This window comes from Lagopus leucura, unplaced genomic scaffold (genome assembly GCF_019238085.1).
Source record: "Lagopus leucura isolate 7727_CA_CO unplaced genomic scaffold, USGS_WTPT01 Super-Scaffold_100012, whole genome shotgun sequence".
Taxonomy (NCBI): domain Eukaryota; kingdom Metazoa; phylum Chordata; class Aves; order Galliformes; family Phasianidae; genus Lagopus; species Lagopus leucura.
This window is the reverse complement of record NW_024962267.1, coordinates 5246352-5267703: the sequence shown is the minus strand read 5'-3', so window position 1 is coordinate 5267703 and position 21352 is coordinate 5246352. Positions and strand designations below refer to the sequence as shown.

The 21352-nt window shown below is 38.5% G+C and overlaps 1 protein-coding gene across 2 annotated transcripts in view; it reads left to right on the top strand.

Annotated features, from left to right (window-relative positions):
* Positions 1 to 21352, top strand: part of CHN1 (chimerin 1) — an 81051-nt gene that overhangs the window by 17785 nt on the left and 41914 nt on the right. Inside the window, exons 3-5 of one of the 2 annotated variants that reach the window (XM_042874512.1) lie at positions 479 to 534; positions 6263 to 6294; positions 7401 to 7514. In XM_042874512.1, the coding sequence (XP_042730446.1) occupies positions 479 to 534; positions 6263 to 6294; positions 7401 to 7514 (202 nt within the window). Of the gene's footprint in view, positions 1 to 478; positions 535 to 6262; positions 6295 to 6383; positions 6467 to 7400; positions 7515 to 21352 lie in introns of those variants that run through there. The other variant, XM_042874513.1, reaches the window with a different exon arrangement.

The following is a 21352-nucleotide window of genomic DNA, read 5'->3' as shown; positions in this document are numbered from 1 at the left end:
CTGCTGTCTTTAGACTGACAAATGCAAAGGCCATTTTTTCCCTTGTTCAGAAAGGTCGCCACTGAGTAGTGGCAAAAGCATGGGATTTGATTCTGCAGAGTTCTGAATGACTCCTGTAGTCTGTCACCGAATTTCTGGTGATCCAACAAGGGTTCACTCATTGCAAAAAGTGTGATAGCTGCCTGATTTCACATATAACAAACTTTAATTTGCATTTATCCTAATTCCTTCTTTGATCTGCTTGGCCAGAGACTTCCCTAGTGCTTGAGCAACTAATTGTAAAAATAATTAGTAATCTTGGTTTGGCTAGAAATATGCTCTTTTCTGACATCTTGTAAGCAATTTTGAGACATTGATACCTGTGTATTCATATTAAATCTTGCAGTAAGTTGTCTATTAAACAGAAAATAGATATGAAAAAACCTAACAGGTACGGTGATTTGATATTAACCAGAATGTAACTTCTGCCTTCTCTCAGTGTATCAGTTGCAACAGGAAGCTCCCCATCCTAGAAGGATAACCTGCACTTGTGAGGTAGGTATTAACATTCAGTTTTATAAAGTCCAGCAATTCTGAGTCTGTATGTAATGTTGTGCAGCCCAAACAGCACTTTGTGGGAGACATGGCAGTGTGATTGGTGTAAGTGATAAATCAACAAGCAGAAGTCTAATACCTGTTCGCATTCTGTTTTTTGAGTCTCAGTGCTTATGGCTTATCAATACAGTTGCTAAGCTATGCAGAGCCAAAGCTTCTAAAGATCCAAACAGAAACAGAGGCCTTGCTGAGAGGCTGTGATACAGAAGCACCTGCTCCTGGGGCTGGGTGTTGTGACAGACCCTGAATTGCCAGCACATCCTGCATGGTGTTGTAGTGGACTCACACCTCCTCAGAGCTGTGGTGCTGGTGGCAGTGGCTGGTACAATTACCCCTGCCAGCAAGGGTCTGCTTGTGGCTGCATCTCTTGCAGCTTCAGGTAGGAACCTGGGAAGCATTAATTTCAGTTACAAAAATACCAAAATGTTTGGCTTGACATGTGAACAGTATTACAGAGCATAACTGCGTAACCACTGAAAGTTATTACATTGCTGCAATAAAACTTAAGCTTTTTTATCATGTGCCAAGAGAAAGGAAATTAATCCTTGCAATATGTTAGTCATTTTGATGTAGTATTAAATACAGAGGGACACAGCGTTGTCAGGAACACTTATAGCTTGCAGTTTAGATCAGAAAAAGGATTACTTTACACAATTAAACCAGGCGTTTCACTGTCATCTTTTCAAATGCCCAATTGTGATTCCATGAAATAGCCTGTCAGTTTTTAAGATAAAAGGTAGAGATTTAACAGAAACAAAATATTTAATTTAGTGGAAACACTCCTGACTTCTGTTGATGTGATGGATTTGTATTTTTATGAACAACATAACAATAGCTGATTGCACTTAAGCAAGACTTAGCTCTAGGAAAGAATGCATTAATTTTACAAGCATTGTAGCCCTGGGTGATGAGAAGTCACAAGCAAATTTTACACAGCATTCTCCATCACAGTGTTCTTAGAATGCTATTAGGCTTCAACTGGGTGAACTCAGGCAAACAAGCAGAGATACTAGTGTGTGTATTTGATCATACACAGTATTTTCTCTCTCTGGGGTGATGGAAATCCTTCAGATCCAGTTTGGCCTCTTTACAGGATCGAACAAGACTTAGTCATGCAATATAAATATTGTGAATATTTATATATATAAATGTAAATGTGAATATAAAAGTATCTGTTTAAAGCTTCTTCAAATATAAGTCACACTGACCGCTATAATTCTCTATTAATTATAAAAATAAAATTTTTATCAGATATTATAGAGGCGGCAAATTGAAAAACAGCACCAGTTGAACTTTAACAAAGTGTAAAACTTTCCTTGTGCAACAAAAAAAGAAAGGAGACGTTCTGTGTTTTAAAATAGCTTCATCTGAGCTCTTGAACTGCTGAGCAAACCTGTGTCTGTACCGTGAGCACTGCTGTAGAAACTGAGAAGTAAAATCTGCATGGTTTAGAAATCAGTAAGAATTGAGCTAAGTAAAAGAGCTATGAAAGAATGAGTCAGTTGCAGACATTTAGCTGCATGGCAGCACATATTAAGTATTCTTTTTCCCTTTATGGTATCCATTCAGCAGGAAAAAAAAACAACAAACCAACCTCTTTGAAGTGTATTTTCTACCTAATGAAGGTAAAATTGAAATAATGCATTACAACACAGATAAGTGTTTTTCGTTATAAACATGGAACAGTTTTTGCAGCTGCTTCAGGTTAGATGTGGAGATGTATTCATTGATCAGGAACATGTTTAACCTTTCTCTGTGGTCTCAGCCTCTCCTGCTAGTGTTGAGCTTTGTGATCTGCTCTTTCTCAGCTGGGTTACTATTAGCAGCCATGCATGAGTCAGTGGGGAGCAGAGTCTTTTCCTAAGTGGTTGAATTATTCAGCTGTATAAACAAATTCATAAATATTAGGAGGAGAATTTTGGTCCAGCGAACATCAAAGAGGTCAGTGGGAGGGAACAACATGTAATTTGGTGAGGTATTAGTGCCTAAATTGCTCTCCTTGTTACTGTATTCCACTTGTTGAAAAAAAAGCAAGATTGATGGTTAGAGGAAAAGCACTTGTTAACGAATAAATGAATGTCACACTTTAAAATAAAGAAATCCCACTCTTATTTGAGGTGCAAAGGCACGTTGTGTACAAGTGCTGATACTGAGAGGTGCGTTCAACAGAATGACCTACTTAACATGAAATGCTTCTCAAATACAGAGAGTTTGAGCTGCTGCACCAGTTTTGTATCAGAGCAACACGCAGATCAGTGGAATTACACTGAGCTAGAAAGAGCAGTGCTGCTTCTGGGGATTTTTGTTGTAAATGTGCCGTAGAGCCACGTCTTTTAACTCTGCGTGATGTTCATTTGTAGACTTCAGAGTTGGTGATTCTGCAATATGACAAGGGTGTTGGATTTCTATGTGAGATTTGCATCAATATTACAATGCTGTTTGTCCAGTTAATATTGTATTACCTCTCTGAAATTTCTGTTTATGGTGCATATGATCTTCTATATACATATGTGTGTGCTTGCACATGCAGGCATATGTAGGGCATCCTTAACTGCCATCTGAAGGCATTTTGTGATATATTTTAAAGAATTAGGAATGAAAAATTATCAAACAGTCCTATGGAGGAGATACTTAAGATCACTGCCCTTTCCTGCCCTATAACAAGGCTTCATTCTGATTTGGTGCTAGTAGTAAACAAGCTGTTAAGCAGCATCTCTGCGTAGCCTTGTGAAAATGGCCTCTGCACACCTCTGCACACATCAGACCGAGCATATCTAATGCACATCCATGTTCAATCTGTTCATAAAGGTGGCTTTGTCTGTATCATACTCACCCAGAAGGATGACCCAGCCTCCATGGTACGTAGGCTCTTCTCCAGAGGAGTGGTTCCTGTTAGGTACTTACTGGGGCTGCCCTGTTATCTGTTCCTAAACTGAGTTACATTGGCTTCACCTCAGTTTGCAGGGGGAAAAAGATCATAAACAAAGCAGTTGTAGATAATTACATTCACCTTCGTGTTTCTTGTAGACATCGCAGCAAGGCCTAGATCTTTCCATTGGCCTCAAGTGCATGTATAGTACAAAGCAAATTGAGGACAAATATCTCAGAATTAATGCAGCTGCTTTGGTTTTATTTCAAAGCATATTCCCTTTTTCACATAGGTTTTAGTTCCAGTCCCACTGAACGTTTCTGTTTTGTGCCCTAAGCTTGCTGTTAACCCAGTGCAAGTCAACCCCACAAGGCTTTGTGCTGACCTGATTGGCTCTCAGTGCTCACGCTTTGCTGGAGGACACAGAAATACAGTGTGGTGGGAATTCTGGGAAGTCCAAACAGACACAAAAACCCAGAAAAGCAGCATCTTGCTTGCAGCAGAAGTAAGAGCAAATGCCATGCTTTCTTTTAGGCCTAATTTACTGTGAGTAAAGTTGGTGCAATGATACTACAGGAAGTGTTGTAGAAAGCTGAAGCATGGTGCAAATTGTCAGACACGATAAATGTGGCTTACAAGAAGTGTTTGCTTTCGTACATTCACATGGACTGCACTGGATGTGTAGCCCAGCTAGTGGGGAGTGAAGAAGGCCTCCGCTGAGCTCAGGTGGAGTTGCCTTAGAAACTAAATGTACACATTCAGCCTAGGTGACAAAAAGCTAATATTATGATAAGTAAAAAAGTTATTGAGAAAGCACACAGACACGCACAGAAAACCAGGCCAGGAACCAAGTGGGTTCCTGTTGCACAGGGTCTTATAAAGGCAGGCTGTGTTGCACATCAACATTTACACTGACGTTTTTATGCAGTTCGTAAAACTGATCAGTAGGGACTCAATGTCAACCAGAGCAGTTATTTTACTCTCTAAATCACAGTCCACCAAAGTGAACTGCAAATCCGGCTCAGATGGGCCGGAGGCTCAGTGAGCTCCTGTCATCTGCCGATCCATGTTTTCAAGTAATTTCACAGAATGCAGCATTACAGTTTCTATTAAATTTGCAATTATTCTGAGGATGTCCTTAGTAACTGCAAAATAATTTCACTTTTTTTCTGATTCCGTATTGTGTTCCTTTTAATAAAATAGCCTAATTTTAACAAAAAAAAAAAAAAAAAAGATTATTTTTTTCCCTTTTTTTGAGTTGATCCAGTCTCTTTTCTGTACCTTTCAATACAGTTATCACTCTGTGTGATTTTATGGGGGAAAAGAATATATTTTTAGAACGTTTTCATCTTTCCAGTGACTGAATGTTTTCACAGAAATGATATACCATCACAACAGCTTTTTGCTGGGAGTACAGAAGAGTTGTCACTGGACTGTGCATCAAGTTGTATTTTTTTCACATTTTGGACATCTGAAGTATTTATTTATACTCCACTGTGGTGTGGTATACTCCGGAAAGGAGTGCTAATTTTAATAGGCAGTTCTCTGAAAGATGGGAAAAGGAAACTAGAGTGGCAGTTTACTGCGAGTACTTTTTATTTTATTGCAGCTGGATCGTTTTAGACTCTTGCAGTTCAAGTTGTATAACTAAGCGTTGAATTTTATTTTCCAAAGATTTCCCTCCTCTAAATTCGGCTAAGAAGGATAACCTGGTGGGTTAGATTATTGAATTTTCTTTAAGGAGGTCTTCAGTCCCTCTCTTGTCAAAAACTTCCCAAACGATTGCAATTGAGTTGCTTCATCCAAAATACTTGGCAGGAAAGTTGACTTCTGCCACCCTTTGCCTGGTGCGTCTGTTCACACTGTAGGGTCTCTGTAGAATGGGCTGCCTTGTGTTATGCAGTAGGACATTTTCATGTGATGCTGAATTCTCTTAGGTGGTGCTGTAGATCACAGTTCAGTGGAGTAGTATGCGAATTAGTCACTTGCTGATGAGCCTTTAATCTGCCACTTGCCCTCCCTGAGCATGACAGAAGCTTCATTTCCTCTGCCAGTGACAGCAACAGCTGTGTGATAGAAGATACTACTTACATTTTAGAGTTTTGCAAATGTTTCATTACACTAGTGCCCTCAATACAGTACATTTCTGCAAAATGAATATTTTGTTTCATTTGTTGACAATTTGCATGAGCAACACTTAATGCCATCAGTTTGTGTTAACAGAGACCCATGGACATGACCCAAGCAGCTTGTTCCTTCTCACCCCATGTTAAGCCTTTCAGAAGTGCAGTGTTCTCCTAAAGTTCCACCTTTGACTTCCTGTATTCCACTCCCAGAGAAAACCTTGGGATAGCCAATGATTTTGATACATACTTACCATTATGGCCCTACCTATTAATAATATTCTATTAAGGACATTATGTGGATTGTATGGGAACTGCTGAGTCACGGCCTGAACCTCTGATTAATCACCTGAGGTGAGCCTTGAGTCAGCCAGAGGAGCACAGGTGAAGGCAATTCACCTGTGCTGCCGGAAGGGGTGGAGCCAGGCTCCACCCCTCCTGGACCTATTTAAGAGCTGGCTACCAGAGGGGAAGGATCTCTTCTGGAGATCCCCTCTTCTGGTATCTTCTAGTGAGCTCAACCCAAGGATAAGCTCTTCTACTTATTCTCTTTTGTGATCCTTGTTTGCTTTTGCCTTCCTCTTTTGATTATATTGCAATTATAACATCTTGGTCATACAGTGGATACACTTGTAAATGTGAAACATTACAGTTTCCATCTGTTTTTTTTTTCTAGGTAGAGAACCGTCCCAAATATTATGGAAGAGAGTAAGTAACATGCATCTGAACGTGCTTTATCCCCATGATGTGTTGGCTGATAACATTTACAGGAAAGCCTGAAAGTGTTTGCAGTGGACACACTGCTTTTCAGCATGGTTTGCACAGAAGCACAGAGGATTGGGAATGCCACTGCACCCTTCAAAGGCAGCTTTCCCTCGCAGTGGGTGACTTTGCAGTGCTTTGCTCCTGCATCTGCCCAGCTGTCACTGTGCAAGACCTTGGCACGGTCGAAAGTTGCATTTTGGTGGCCCTGTCATCATCAGCCACTACAACTGCACCTCAGCCTTGTTACTTCTGCCAGGCTGCTCATTTTGCTTTTGCAGCGAGAGCTTTTGTTCTATTTCCTTGCAGCATGTCTTGCTCACCATCGTGTTATTATTGCAGTGCTACCATTTTTGTCTACCAAAAATTACAGCTGCTATTTCTGATGGCTATAGATGTTATTGAGTGATAACTTACTTGAGAAAGCCGTATATTTCTGCACTTTCAGGGAGTTGTCTCTTTTTTACTCCGCTCTCCAACTGGCTTTTGTGAAAGATGTTTGCATGCAGGAAAAAGAAGATTTGAAACAGAAATGTAACATTGATGGGTATCTTATATGTGTATTTGTTTTCAGACTGATGAGGTAGAGATGGTTAGATCTAGTGTGGGGGAAGAAAAACAGATCTGATTTATGTATATTTTGGTAAGAGATGCCTAGCTCGGTATTTAAAGCAGTAGTTAATAAGACTATGCCATCCCCAGGACTATAGCGAGTTGCCGCAGTATTCCTGAATGTTGTAAAATATTGGATCACATGCCTCTGGCACAAAGCATCTGAAGCCAAGAGGAGAAAATGGACTCTTTTCTACCTATTAAATTGATGACTGTCAATTATAAAAGTAGTATGCTTGTTTAACAGATAAAGAGAAGCCTTCCTGAACCATTTAAAGCAATTTGAAATACAACCGGAAAGATTAATTTAAGATGTAGGTTTCTGCAAAGCAATCATTTTTATGTTATTCTGTTTTTCAAATACCATAGCTGGTGCTTTTCGAGGAGGAGGTGATTTAAAAGTGAAACAGCATGTGTTTCAAAATGCTTTTGTTCCTTAGATTTCATGGCATGATCTCAAGGGAAGAAGCTGACCAGTTATTAAGTGTTGCAGAGGGAAGCTATCTCATTCGTGAAAGCCAAAGGCAACCTGGAACCTACACTTTGGCATTAAGGTTGGTAATTAATATTTCATTTTAAAATGTATAAAATATTCAAAAGATTGTACTGTGTTGTTGGCCTTAATGCTTAAACTTCCTTGTGATTCTTTTAATTTTTTAAAAATCACAGTAAGCATTTAAGGAACTCGTGCTTTTTTACCCTAATTACAGATTTGGTATCTTTAGCCTTCTGAAGTCCCTTAGCTGCTTCTGAAGTGCTAAGGGTCCTTTTCTGTTTGCACCTCCAAGGTTGCAGCAGTTGTGTTTCTGCTGATTTTCCATCATTTTGCTGTTCTCCCCTAGCCTTCCAGATGCGTGACCCCATTTAGTCACTAAGAGAGCAGTCAAGAAACAGAAGGCATCTCATGAGGTCTCATGAGTATTCTAATCTGTGGGTTACTTACTAGCTAGCTAGCTGTTGCTGAAGAGCAGTTAGTTCTCTCTAGCCCCTGTGTGGGACAGCCTATAAATCAGGTGTCTTTTTGTCTGAGCCTCTCTTAACTAACAGTGTTTGCAGATCTGTTTCCTTGCTTTGCAAAATCCCAGCAGGTAGATCAGATAATACTCTCAGTGAAACAAAAAATAATTTGAATAGTTGTGAATTTATATAGTTTAATTACTTTTAAAGTAATTGTGTTTATTCTGCTCTGAGTTGTATACATAAATAGTCAAATGGGAAACAGTGTTAGTAGCACAGTTTTAACTCAAAGTTTTTCTGTTAAAAAGCATTGAAAGAGAAGATAGTTACTGAAATCTTTATATGGGTAAAATAAGATTATGATTCAAATAAGAATATCCTGAAATAATAGATGATTAGTTTTCTTTCTCAGAAAAAAAGTGTTGTACTGAGGTAACTGTGTAATAAGATTCCAGACAGACACCATCATTTGTGCATGTGTCGCTATACTGCCAGAAAGAAGAGAGAGCTGCAGCTTAGTTAACTGCAGTAACAATTTGGGAATATAATTTCCATGGCCAGAAAGGAAATTTGTCAGTAGGGTAGCATGAACCGGCAAAACCTTTCGAAGTTTGAGAGAAGACTTTGACTGACTTTAGGGTCTCCAGCTTCATCTTTCTGTTTTCTAGCTGTGTAAATCAATGTGATTTTTTCAGACAGAGCTTAAACGCCACTCTGTCATTCCTGGAGTCATCTTAATTTTAAGATCACTTCTATGTAATTATTACTTTCTTTTTGCTGTCTGCCATTTTTTTATTTTTTTTTTTTTACCCTTGAGAAGATGTGGGAGGGAAGAAAACTTGGTCAGCTGTTAGAAAAAGCGAAAAGAAACATCCACAGAATAGGTTTCACTTTATTTTAATAAGTTTACCCAGCAGTGCCAGTGGGGTGCTCCAAACCTGCAGTAACTAACAACTTAGTTTCAACTGTAAAACATTTTCAAATTCATTCTAATATTTCAGTTTAGTGTTAATAAATGAAGGTGTTACATATTCTTGCAGAATTCGAAAGGAAAATATCCTGTTATTTGATATTTACTTTACATTACTTTTTTAAACTATTAAATCCTATTTATTCTACTTCAACATCTGGTCTGTGCTGTATTGTTGAAGTTTCTAACACAGTTAAATTGAAAGAAAAAACAAAATCTTGACTACAAAGCAAACTAGATCAAGAGATAGGGATAAAACTCCTTATTATCAGTACCCAAATGTAAATTTGAGTGCATCATTCTCTGTGCTGCAAATCTGATAAACATTAATGAATCCTAACTCATCTTTGTACTGTGATTACTACAGAAGATCACCTCACAGAGTGCTATATCTTATGGGAAAAACACCCACTCTCTCTTGTTTTCTCTGTATCCACATGCTCGTTCTCTTCTAGACTGTAGTTAGAGTGGGCACCTTCCAGGGATAGTCACTGGCTGCTCTGTTGAAGATTTCCACTTGTTAAACAGCTTAATCTTCCTAGAAGATAGTGAATAAACTATTAACACCATATCATAACTCCTTTATAGGCAATCAGAATTCACAGATAGAAAAAAAAATGTTTTTTTGAAATCTGGAACAGATTGGACAATCACATGAAGTTGTAGCTTCAGCTAAGCTAAAGTGCACAAAATCCACATGCAGTTGATGCGTGAAGATTCTTGGTGTTCTCCTGTTCCTAACACAGATCTTCTGCATTTCTTTTTTTTTCTTTTTTTTCTTTCTTTTTTTTCTTTTTTTTTTTTTTTTTTTGGCTTATTGTAGGGGATACCTTGTCATCATAAAAGGTGCAGATCTGAGAAGAGGTCTGGTTAATTGTTTGCAAAGGGTTTATCCCCCCACCCTCAGTTGTATAGCTTTACTATTATATCAGCAAGTTGAAGATCTCAGAATTACATTTGATTCTCTCCATTTACTTTTTCTACGCCGGTCACATCCCCATTATTCTTCATTTGACAGGTCAGTGAGCCCGAGGCTATACATTCAGGTTTCGTAGGGAAGCTGTTTCATACCTCTCATCATCTCTATCATCTTTCTGTGTGCCTTTCTTTTCCTCTGTGGTGATTTTTGGAGGCGAGGAGGCCAGAACTGCACATCCTGTTCAGAATGAAGTGGGCCATGAAGTTTTCTTTCTTTGTTCTCCCTGTCTTCTTCATTTCTCTCCAAATGATTTTTTTTTACTGTGGAGCATTAGGCTCTAATGCTTTTATAGAACTAGCTCCAGTAAATCTAAAGGCCTTGCAGCTGTTGAGCTGCAAGAGCTATAGACACAGCCTACCACAGATGAAATGTTCACACATAGGACAGGGCAACTAATTGCTTTTACAAGCATAGCCACGTCAGTCAGATATTCTTAGTGTGATGTTGTGGAACAGTTAACTGAGGTCAAAATCAAAGTTTGGAACATTTCTTCTTTAATAAGGTAGAACAAGTGATTGTCACCCCCAAGAACTTCTCAGTTAGTTATGTTGTCTGTGAGTTACTGTAGAATCTGCTTGTCGCTTACATAAGAAGCTGCATTTTGATCACCTTCTGATGGGCTATTTTTGTCTACATTCATCCATCGTTGTGCAGTTAGTTTGCTTCATGACATTATCGAGTGTCTTTTACGTTTAAATTTGAAACAAAAGAGCTTTTGTTTTCAGAAAACAATTTTTTTCGGGATTTATATCAGAATAGGAGTATGTTGTTAAGGGAAAAAAAAAAACAAACAAACCCACATTTAAATTATCATTTTCTAAGCGTGTGAGTTTGGTTAAATATCCAAAGCAATCTTTCAAATGAAATTGATGTTCAGTGGCTGAGAAGGCCTGTGAAATTGTATCAGTTCAGACACCGGATGAAATAGAATGGAACATAAACACACGTGAGAGCATCAAGTCAGCACCCTGCTATATTTAATGCCTGTAATTAATCATGAATACGTTTTTTCACAGTTTATTTTTTTTAAAAGCCCAGCAGAAACCACCAGTGTTTACTAGTTAATTAGTCAGAGAATGCCACTGAAATTTTTTTGCATCCCTGAGGTTTTAAAAGAGCTACTAATGTAAGTAGATTATTGTAGGTATGTTTGTGTGTCCATACATATCGGGGTGTCTCTATGACTATACAAATATAAAATATGTTTTGATATTAATTAGATGTTCCAAACGGATGAAAGGAAATGAGAATTCCTAATTAACTCCTGGAGGTATTAGATCTGCCTTTAAAACTGGCAAAACAGTAATGCAGTGCTTGATGCTAGGACCTATAGCAAATGACAGTAACAATAAGACATGGTTTGCAATGTAGTCTTTTGTGGTTGGGAGCTTGTTTAATAATTAGGGTGAGGATAAAGGGGAAATGGGTAGAGATTGTACTAGCGGTAGGCGTTGAAGTGTGATGGTACTGCATGTTCTTTTGAGCAGATATCTGCTGTAGCACATTTAGTTGGTTACCATGGTTTCCCCTCCTGCAAATTCTATTGTTGCGATACTGAGAATGAATTGAAATAAGGTTCTGCAGCAGGATTTTTAAAAAAGGTAATAATGTTAGCTGTGATTATGAGCCATGTTTTCTTTGTGTTTGGGGGCCAGGGCACGCTCAAGATTATGTGGCATCAGAAGAGAATTCTGAAGGCAAAATAAATGTCAAAAATAAGTAATGCTTAGCTTAGTCAACCAACTACATGTATTGTGCGAGAAATTGATCCGTGTATCCTCTCTCCTAAACTATGAAATTGCATTAAGAAACTAGCCACTGATATTTTAAAAGGCAACGTAACTGGCAGGCTATTGGATTATAATGGTGCAAATGAATCTTTTTAATTTCAGCAGACAATTACTTTAATAGCTGAATGGTGCTCATTTTCAGTGGGCTCTTTTGGGATGTACACACTGTGCTCTTCCAGAAGATGTGTTAATAGCCCTGAGATTCCTTAATACATCTAAAACTGAACATTTGCAAAAGATTTCCTGAACACAAAGGTCAGAACTGTGTGTCTGCGTTCTGCTAGAAAGCCAGCTTTTAGAGGCTGGGGCCAGAGGTGTGGAACTAGGGAAGGAGAATTTTGAAAGAACTTTCTGTGTAATAATAGCTGAATTACATTTTTTCATCATAAATGTAGCAAAATTTAGTCATACTTTATCCTGAATCCAAAGCTGATCTACAAGCAGTCTGAGAGAGGAAACAGCACAAAACTGATTGCATCCTTTCACTTCACCTTAGTGACAGTGTTCTGACATCATGTTAGTTGGTAGGGAAAAAAAAATCATAAAGACATTATTCAAGACTAAACTTTGCACGTCTTTCTACTTCAATATATTTTTAACCAATGTGTAGCTCTACACCAGACAGTGATGGCAATAGTAAGAGCTGAATTCATTTTTTAGAAATTTTTTAGAAATTTTGGAATTTTTTTACACAATGTTCCTTAATTCTCATCTGAGATACCTGGGTAACTATGTATACCTGTGTGTGTACACACACGTAAGCATGCAGCCCGAAGTTCAGCTGGGTTAAATAGAATTGCTCCAAAACACGACTGAACTTACCTGTGGAGTATGCACGTTTCAGCCTGGCCCATTTTGATCAGTTTTCTTTATTCTGCATGAAGTGGCAAGAGAGTGCTCCTTCCTTGGTGGTGAGCTGAAGCTCTCAGGGAAAAAGGCTTATTTTTCCCTTAGGCTTAGCCTGTCACACTTCCATAGGTGCAGAATTCATGTGAGTGTTTCAGAAATTGGCCACTAAGATATCTGAAGCTTCTTTTAAGATGAAAGAAGCAGTTCATGCTTAAAGCTATTTTAATAGGCTACCATAACAGGTATGCCAGCTGATATGCTGGGCTGTTCTTTTCTTCCTTGTGAACAGCCAAATATTTCTTTTATGAAGGCTTAAATTCTACTGAAACTAAAGCTGTCATCCTGTTGGCTGCATACATAGCAAGAGCTAGAGCTAGCCCCAGGGAAAGCAGCGTGCTGATAAATTTTGGATTTCACTTTTATGCTCTGAAATAAAACAATTGGACCTCTATTTAAATGATCTTCCCAGTAAAATAAGTTTATTTTTCTATATAAAATTTTGTACTGAATAATATACTCTATTACTCCGTCAATAAAGTGGGATGTTCAGCTCCCAGTAAATAACATAGCTGTCCTGCACGTTGTCTGTCTTATGTAAAGTGCAGCTGGGCACTACTAAAATGCCTTCAGTGAAGTATTTAGAATAATAATAAATAGCTACTAACCTTAATGAGTAATTAACTGGCTACCTAGGCCCTCCCACAGGCTAGAATGCTTTTTTCCTTATGGTTCACGTCTTCTTGCTGTGTTCCTGTTCTCCATTCCTCCTCTTCCCATCTGTTGTTGTTGTCAGCTCCGTTTTCTTTTGACTCGTGTCTAATTTATCTTTGGCAATTTGGTTCGCTGCAGACTTTCTCCTGCTCATGGAAGTTCTGGGAGGAATATTGTCCACTTTGGTAATAGTGTAAACTTTGTTACTTGTCCAAAAGCTGTCTGTGTTCAGTGCATGTAGTTCATGTGTTTTATACTATGCTCTTCACCTCTGACTATAGCTTCTGCTGAGCCACAAAGATCTCTGATATTGTGCTGCACAGTGAGGGCACTGAGCTGGTGGTGAAGCACTCCCATGGAGCTCAGAAGATCTGAGTTTGTTTCTTGGTTTTGCCTGTGACTCAGCTCAAGGTTTTTACGTTCTCCATGCCTCGCTTCTTCATTAGAGGCAGTGCCTTCCTTCCTACATTGTCTCACATGCCTGTTCAGTACATCAGCCTCACATCTCTTAAAAATGGCTTAGACAAAGAATTGCAAAGTTGTACCCCAGCTCTCAGGACACCTCCGTTAGAACTCTCGAGTAAGAATCTATTGTGCTGTTCTTAATGTCTGCCTGGCCTGAAGCTTCTGAGGTCTATCGGAGTTGAAGCAATAAAAAATCCAAGTATAGCATAATCAGGTGAATATATGGAGCATACATTGCTCTGTTCTTCCTCCCTTTTCCTTCCCTTTCAGAGATGCATGCCTTTCAGTCATTGACAGACTCTGCTGGAGTGCCTTCTTGCTCTAATGCCCTTAGAAAGTGACAGTTAGAAAACTATCTTCAAGTTAGTCCTTTGGTTGGCCTTTCTTCTGTGTGCTGTTGAAATACATACTTAGATATCTTTGTGTTTAGAGAAAAATTTCTTTTCCTGTGCCTCATTAGTAAGCATAAAAAGTCCTTCAGCTGTAGATACTGTGGGTGCTTTATTAAATATGTTTTCAAAGTAACACACAATAGCCTCACATTGCTGTTTAATCTCATAATTGTTTTTATCAAAACATTTATGAATTATTCAAACACTGAAAGAACCGACAGGAATAACTGTTATCTGGCCCACTTTTCCTTCTCCCTCTCACATACTTTGATGTAACTTTGCTGAGTTTAGTATGGTTTGGCCTGATTTCATAGATGCTAGGAAGAGAATCAAGCTAATTTTTATTGTAGCTTTTGTTCAGGAATAAATGGAAAGCTGGCCTACCTGCTGCTGCACTTGTGCCAAGGAGGAAATTGTATTCTAGAAATAAGTTACTCTGTCCCATTAAAATAAAAAGATTACTGCACATATTATTTTATGAAGTTTTTTGTCACCTAATTTCTCCCTCTGTTAATTCACAAAACACTTTAATGACAGATTGGGCATCAACCTAAGGCAATTAAAAACTTAGAGATGGCAAAATGTAGCAATATAGTAATTAAACTATTCTTCGATCATTTATTTATGTAGTCATGGCCATGAGACATTATGGGGAGTTGTCCACATTGAGCAGTTATTTTTGTCATTAGCAACACAACACTGTTCCCCTGTGTAGTTTATGGATTTTAGTCTAATGCATTAAAATTAAACTTTATCTGAAAATATTTCTTAGTACAAAGTGTTCTACATGCAGATGTCATGTCACAAATCACAGCATGCCATCAGTTCCCTCTGTGTGCTCTTGTGACCTGACAAATCACAGAACAGGTCTCTGGCTGTGCCCAAATCTCTGTTGCACACTGGTGTGCCAGTTGTACACACGCGCTGCAGGCTGGGCATGTCCAACAGCACATATTGCACATGGGAGTCCTGCTCTGTGATATTGGTGGCCCACTGTCACTGCAGTTCAGGTAACCACCCTCTTTCTTCATGTGAGTACAGGGATAGTGAGCACTCAAATCTGTAGATGGAGAAAAATGCTATTTTAGACTTGCACGTCTTTTATTTTCCATACAGTACATTGAGAAAGCAGCTTTTAAGTAAGCAGCAAATAATGTAATAGCTTTCATTATGTTGAGTAAACCTACTTGGAAGGTTGGGATTAACAGTAGTTTTAGGCAAATAAGATTTGACCAAATCTCTGGAACAGAAATCTTACTGCAGTTATTTTTAATCTAAAGAAAACTTTTTAAAATAATCCTATTTTGTTTTGAACATAAACTCTGAGATATTTGATAATATCCTGTAAAGTATACGTAAAGAAAAAAAACAATACAGAACAACAGAACAGTGTTTCTCTACTCCCCTCTCCATAGTCAGCCATGCTAGCAGATAGCGGAGAGGGACAGAATGGCATAAGAATCAAGAAGTTAATTGCACTTGCAAAGCTATTTAATGATAAAGGACATTCCTTTTGTTTTCACCTTGTTTTCCTCTTGTGTTTTTGTGATACAGTGAATTCAAATACACATGTTGTCTTAGATCAGTTAAGAGCAATTTACTATTAGAATGAGAATATCTGTAGAAGCATTTGAATTGAGGTGGTTATGAGCTTCTCAGGAAGAAAGTCCATAAATGACACAAAAATGAACATGTTTGAACATTATGCTATGGCAGTTCACTGTTCTAATGATTACAGTGGAATTTCCATTACAGACCTGATGTTCTACTTCTAAATTTGTCAGACAAAGACCATCTGATATGACCTAAAATGAGAATGTTATGCACAGGCCAAGTAAAATTTGTACACGTTTAGAAATTTGCAGAGCAGACGCTGGGAAGAGTTGGTACTTAAGCTTAGAAGAATTAAAACACGGTTCTGCTTTAAAGGAATATAGGAACCATGGAGTTGCACTGTAATGTTAACACTCAGAGGGAGGTGGGGGGGGGGTTTGTTGTTGTTTCTGTTTTGTAAAAGAAGATAACTGTATCTGCTTAACGTGAAACTGTGGAAATTACTAACGTTCCTGCTAGTAGCAATTCCAAAAGGTGTTTTTTCCAGGCATATCAGCATAGGTTTTTAAAGTACTGCTTTCATTTCAAGGGAAAACAGCAGGCCTTTGCTCCTTTCCCATGTGTATATAGATTTCAAATGTGTCTTAACCACTAACCATGGTGATTCTTTTCCCAATAAGCACCGAGGTCTTACCAGATAGAGAAAGCTGTAAAATATTACCCAAACATTGGTATTGATTCTGATTGAATCATCAGAGCAATCCCAGAGATGTCCTATCAAGTTTAAACAGAATAGAGCATGCAACTGCAGGACTAAGAAGAGGTAATACTTCTGTACGGCAGTTTCATGTCAGAACTCAAAGTTATTTTCAAGCAATCTATCGCTGATCAGGAACATTGAGAGTGGTTCTACGTGTTGAGTGATCTTACTGCACATTAATAGCATACGTGGTTATCGATAGATCAGCTGGTCTTTGATCAGGATTTGAGATGGTGGGAATCAGCTGTTAGAGCTATTAAAAATAAGATGTTGAGATAAAAGAAAAATTTTCCCTTTAATTTCCTTGGATTTATTTATGAAACACATTATTACAGTACCTGGGGCTGATAGCAGTTTCATAGTTCACTGTTTTCATCAGCTGTTATCTCCTGCTGATACCCTAGAGCAGTTGTCTCTCACTTGTGCTGTCTGTGGCGCAGCTCAGGATCCAAAGAACATTGTCATTGCTCTGGTCCTCCTTGCCATGCTACTTGCACTCTGCTGTTTCCTTTTTGGGCAAGGAAGTCTAGGGAACAAAACAGTGAAATAATCTTCAGCCTCATTTGATAGGGACTGTTGAAAGGCTGTCATCAAGGACACAGCACTAGCTTAGAATTATTTTATCTGATTCTAAGTGAGTTGAAGGTTTTGTCTGCATTGGCATAGAGTAGCCACATTTCGTTTCCAGCTCTGGGATTTGTTTTCTCTTCTGATGGATGCCACATTTTTTTCCATGTTAATCTAAATTTTCATATGTTCATCCAACCTATGGGTCTGATGAGATTTCAGGGATAACTTTACAACTAATTAATGATAATCAAGCTATAGTAGTCAGCCAGCAAGTACTGCCCTTCCAGATGGCACAGGAAAATTGTCTCAGAAGTCTGTATCTGCCACTTTTCCTAGACTCATTGGACAGTAGGGATTTTTTGTCTCCTCTTTTATTAAAAGCACCTTTACTTTCAGCTCCTAATGCATTTGATTTCTTTTATGCATTTATGTTTTTGAGAATTACTGCTGTTTTTTGGGTTTTGGAGCTGATAACGTTCCTCCTCTGATACCCTGGGAAGAGGTACATTCCACAGTTCCCTGGCCATCCTCAGAAATATTGCCAATAAATAATAAAACATAAATAAAAACAAAAGTTTTTATGACTCTCAGGAGTAAGAGACCTTCTGGATTAACTGTGTAAGTTTTGGCAGCATGCAAGATCTGTGTTTTTCTGACGAGGGAATTGGCCAAAAAAGGATCTGTGGAATAATTTGTTTTCCTTCACATGAACTCAGCGTGATCAGGAGACATTCAACATTGCTTACATTTCTGTAGCTTTTTTTGGAGTTATCAAGACTCTTAAGTATTGAATGAGAGTTCTCAGAAGTTAGAGCTGAAATTATCACATGTAATTTTTTGCAAGACTTCTACCTTCTGGCCACAAAGTGCATTAAAGGCACTTTTCTCCAAGGAAGAATAAGTTCAAGTGACCTTCTGTCACATGCACGGAACTTAAGATTTCCCAGCTCCAAATACGAAGATGACAATGTCACAACTAATGAGGATATTGGAATCACTGTGGGATGCTAAGGTTATGGTATGGTGGCAGCTAAGTGTTTAAACAGCGCTTTTGTCTTTAGGTAGAGGCTAGATACTCTTGTCATCATAAAATAGCCTGTGAAAGAAGCGAATAGCTACTGTACTGTTCTGTGTTTGGACTGTAAAATCCATCATCTTAAATGGTAAGAGAGCACAGATGGGCTCTCAGTCCTTCACTTCTTCCTTTTGTTTGATCAATGAATGCTGCTTACAGAGTGGTTGGTGGAGTCTGAAGCCCGCCTTTCTCATGCTATGATACCTAATTCAGCTCTTCAGTCCTTTATTACTAGCCACATTTACTCTACCGTTTAATCCATTTTCCCACGTTGTATCCACTCTGCTCCACTGGAAACCAAGGGGACTAGACAGAGTGATTGCTTTTCAGACAACTTGGAATAAGAAAAGTCTTTTATCTGTAGTCCTGCTGCTTGCAAACAAATGCACAATAGATACAATGGGACTGTTTGACGTGTAAGAGGTCTATTTCTTTTTCTTGGAAAAACATCTAATGTTCCCTTGTTTAATCCAAGGAGAACGTACGTTATTTGTGTCCTGTTTTCTATTTCTAAAACAAAAAACAGCTGGTGCTAATGCTTGCCTTTAGGAAAAGACCATCAGGAAGTTGAAATATCAAATCTTGGCTCTACTTAGTTTCCACGGTGATGTATAAAGTAGGCTGCAATAATGTTATAGAAGGTAAACATAAGGAAATATTCTTGCTAATGGAAAAAATTAAACCATAACATTAAATAAGACTGAAGATTAAATTTGGATTGATCATTTGCAAATGGGTGTCTACATTTGCGTTTATATTGTAATTTCATCAAAATAGTATCGTTGTGTGGTGAGAAATTTAAATGAGTTTGAGAAAGGTAAATTGTAGAGTTATCAGACATTGTATTGATGGTACAGTCTTTGTAAGAGATTCTTGGTGCATTGATTTGTGTGGATTTTTTCTTCCTTGTTGTTAATGCTATTCAGTTTAAAAAACAATACATTTCCCCATAGTGTTTCCAATAAGAAATGAACAGAGAGAAAACAGTTCAATGCAGAACAAATAGAAAAGCAGATAAAGGCAAACCATTCAATTTTCACCCCCTGAAACACCTTTTCCAAGCAATTATGGCACTGACACAGAGTAACTTGTTTGTCTAAATACCTTTCCTTCAGAGCTAATTGTTAAATTATCTTAAGGTATTTTGAACTGAGGAGGTTGAGTGCACCTTTAGGAGGCCATGCATACAGAAAGAGATGGATGTTCTGCTCTCCAGATCCATATGGGAAGAGGTTTCAGCCTGTTTGCGAGGTTTAAAAGATGAGTTTGAGTGTTGTTAAAGAACTAAAACTGTGTACTTGTGTGTTGAAATGTGGGTCAGTAGTGGGATAAAGACGATGCCCTTTAGGGAATCCTATTCCTTGTGGTATCTTTCATGCTTTATGGGCAGCAGTGTGAACAGATGTACAGCATAAGGGCTGTTCAGTAAAACAGCTGGGGTACAGCTATGCACCTGCTGACCCCAATGGGAAGAGCATAAATCTTTGAAAAACTTGTGATCGTTCTCTGCATTTGGCTATCTTCAGAACTTTGTTTTAGACTGAAGGATGTTATTAAAGCTGAGACCGTGGGTAGTAATCAGCCCTGAGAAGATTTTCTGTGCCTTATCTTTTCTTGATAAGATTAGCATAATACTTTCTCTCCTAGAAAGCTAAGAGCCACAAGTGACCTTCTGCTTCTTTAAAGCTCTGCTGTAAGTACTGCCAGAGCATATGTTACTGATGAGAACAGCAATTCACCTGATGTGTCTCTTAATAAAAATCATTCTATTGGATATTATCGTTTAGGCCCATTATTCTTTGTCTTCAAACTTACTGTTTTTGCTAAATTCTAACGCTGTCTGTGCTCCATGTGCATCGTTCCTGCTGACTTGAGCAGGAGGCAGTGAAGGTTCACATCTAGCTACTGGGTATAACCAATAAAAATAATGTGTGGGAGGAAGAAGGAATTCATTAGTGAATTAGCAGTCCAATTAAAACTGATTTATGCCCAGTCTTCTCAAAAATGTTGTCTAGCATGTGCCTGGAAGGAAGATGCTTTGAAGAGTGAGCCTGAACATATTCCTACCCCTTCTGCTCTAACCTGGGACATGTCTTTCTGCTTTCTCAATGTCCTGTTTTCACTCTAAATTGTGTTTGTGATCAAATTATTGCTGGGTAAAAATGCATTTTTTCCTGTTGCTTTGTAACGTCTTGCTTTTCAGTGTGATACGGTGAACATTTTGTTTGTGTGGCATAAAAATGTGAATATATGTTCCAATTAATTTCCAGTAAAATGCCATGTAGTTTCTACACAACATGTCTTCTATTATTAGTGAGCCAGATGTGGATTCCTGAGAGCTCCCCAGGAATGCGTTGCTTCACAATTAAGTGTACTTCAAATGTAGTAGCTCCTGAAATTACAGTCACTGTCAAGTTTGGCGTTTTGATTCAGAAAACAAGAGGAAAAATTACACATCAAAGAACAAATGATTTTGCCCATACTTGCAGAAAGATTGCATGTGTATTTCACCCGAGGCAAGGTCTAATATGCTTTCTGTTGTTGGCCAAGGCCCCTTTGGAAAGAAATCAGTTCAGCAAAGCACCAGTATTTTTCCTTAACATCTTTTATGAAACTTTTGATTGTGAAATGAAAGCAATTCATTCTTCCAAATTTAGTTTCTAATATGCATTTGGCTTATCTGACCTCACAAAGAGGCCCAGTGCCCCGAGCAGCACCCTTCCTGCTGTCTGACCAACAACACTTAAGTGAACTATGAAAGAAGTTCCTTGCCTCTGTCTTCTCTGAACGAAGTGCATTGGTTGTTTCCAAGTGCAAACACGGGTGTGTTTTACAAGGTGAGATTACTTTCAGGCAGCAAATTGTTGCAGGTTCAAAGTATAGATTTTGAAAGGTGCTGATATTCAGGTAATCAGTGTTCCTACTTGTGGTTGCCTAAAGACTGCATCAAAGTCTGATTGCATCCAGACTGCAGAATTCCTAGCATCAGATAGCTTACGTGTTATGCATGTTACAAAGATTTGCTTGAAGCTCAGGACTTAACAACCATAACACAGAAGGCATTTTGTATAAAGCTTGAAGAGTTAGTCCTTGGCCTTTGGCCAGGAATAAAGAATGTTTGCCCTTGTGCCATTTTGTCCTGTGCTGCTCCACTGCTGGCAGCAGTTTTGCTTCATTGTAATTGTTGGCACTGAAGCCAAGCTGAGCCCTGAATGGCCTCTTCCAGCAAGAAAGCAGAGGTGCAGAGGTCTGAGACTGCATCAGAACTCCATATTGATCAGCTGTAATAGAGGACTTTATTGTGAGAACCCTTCATATTA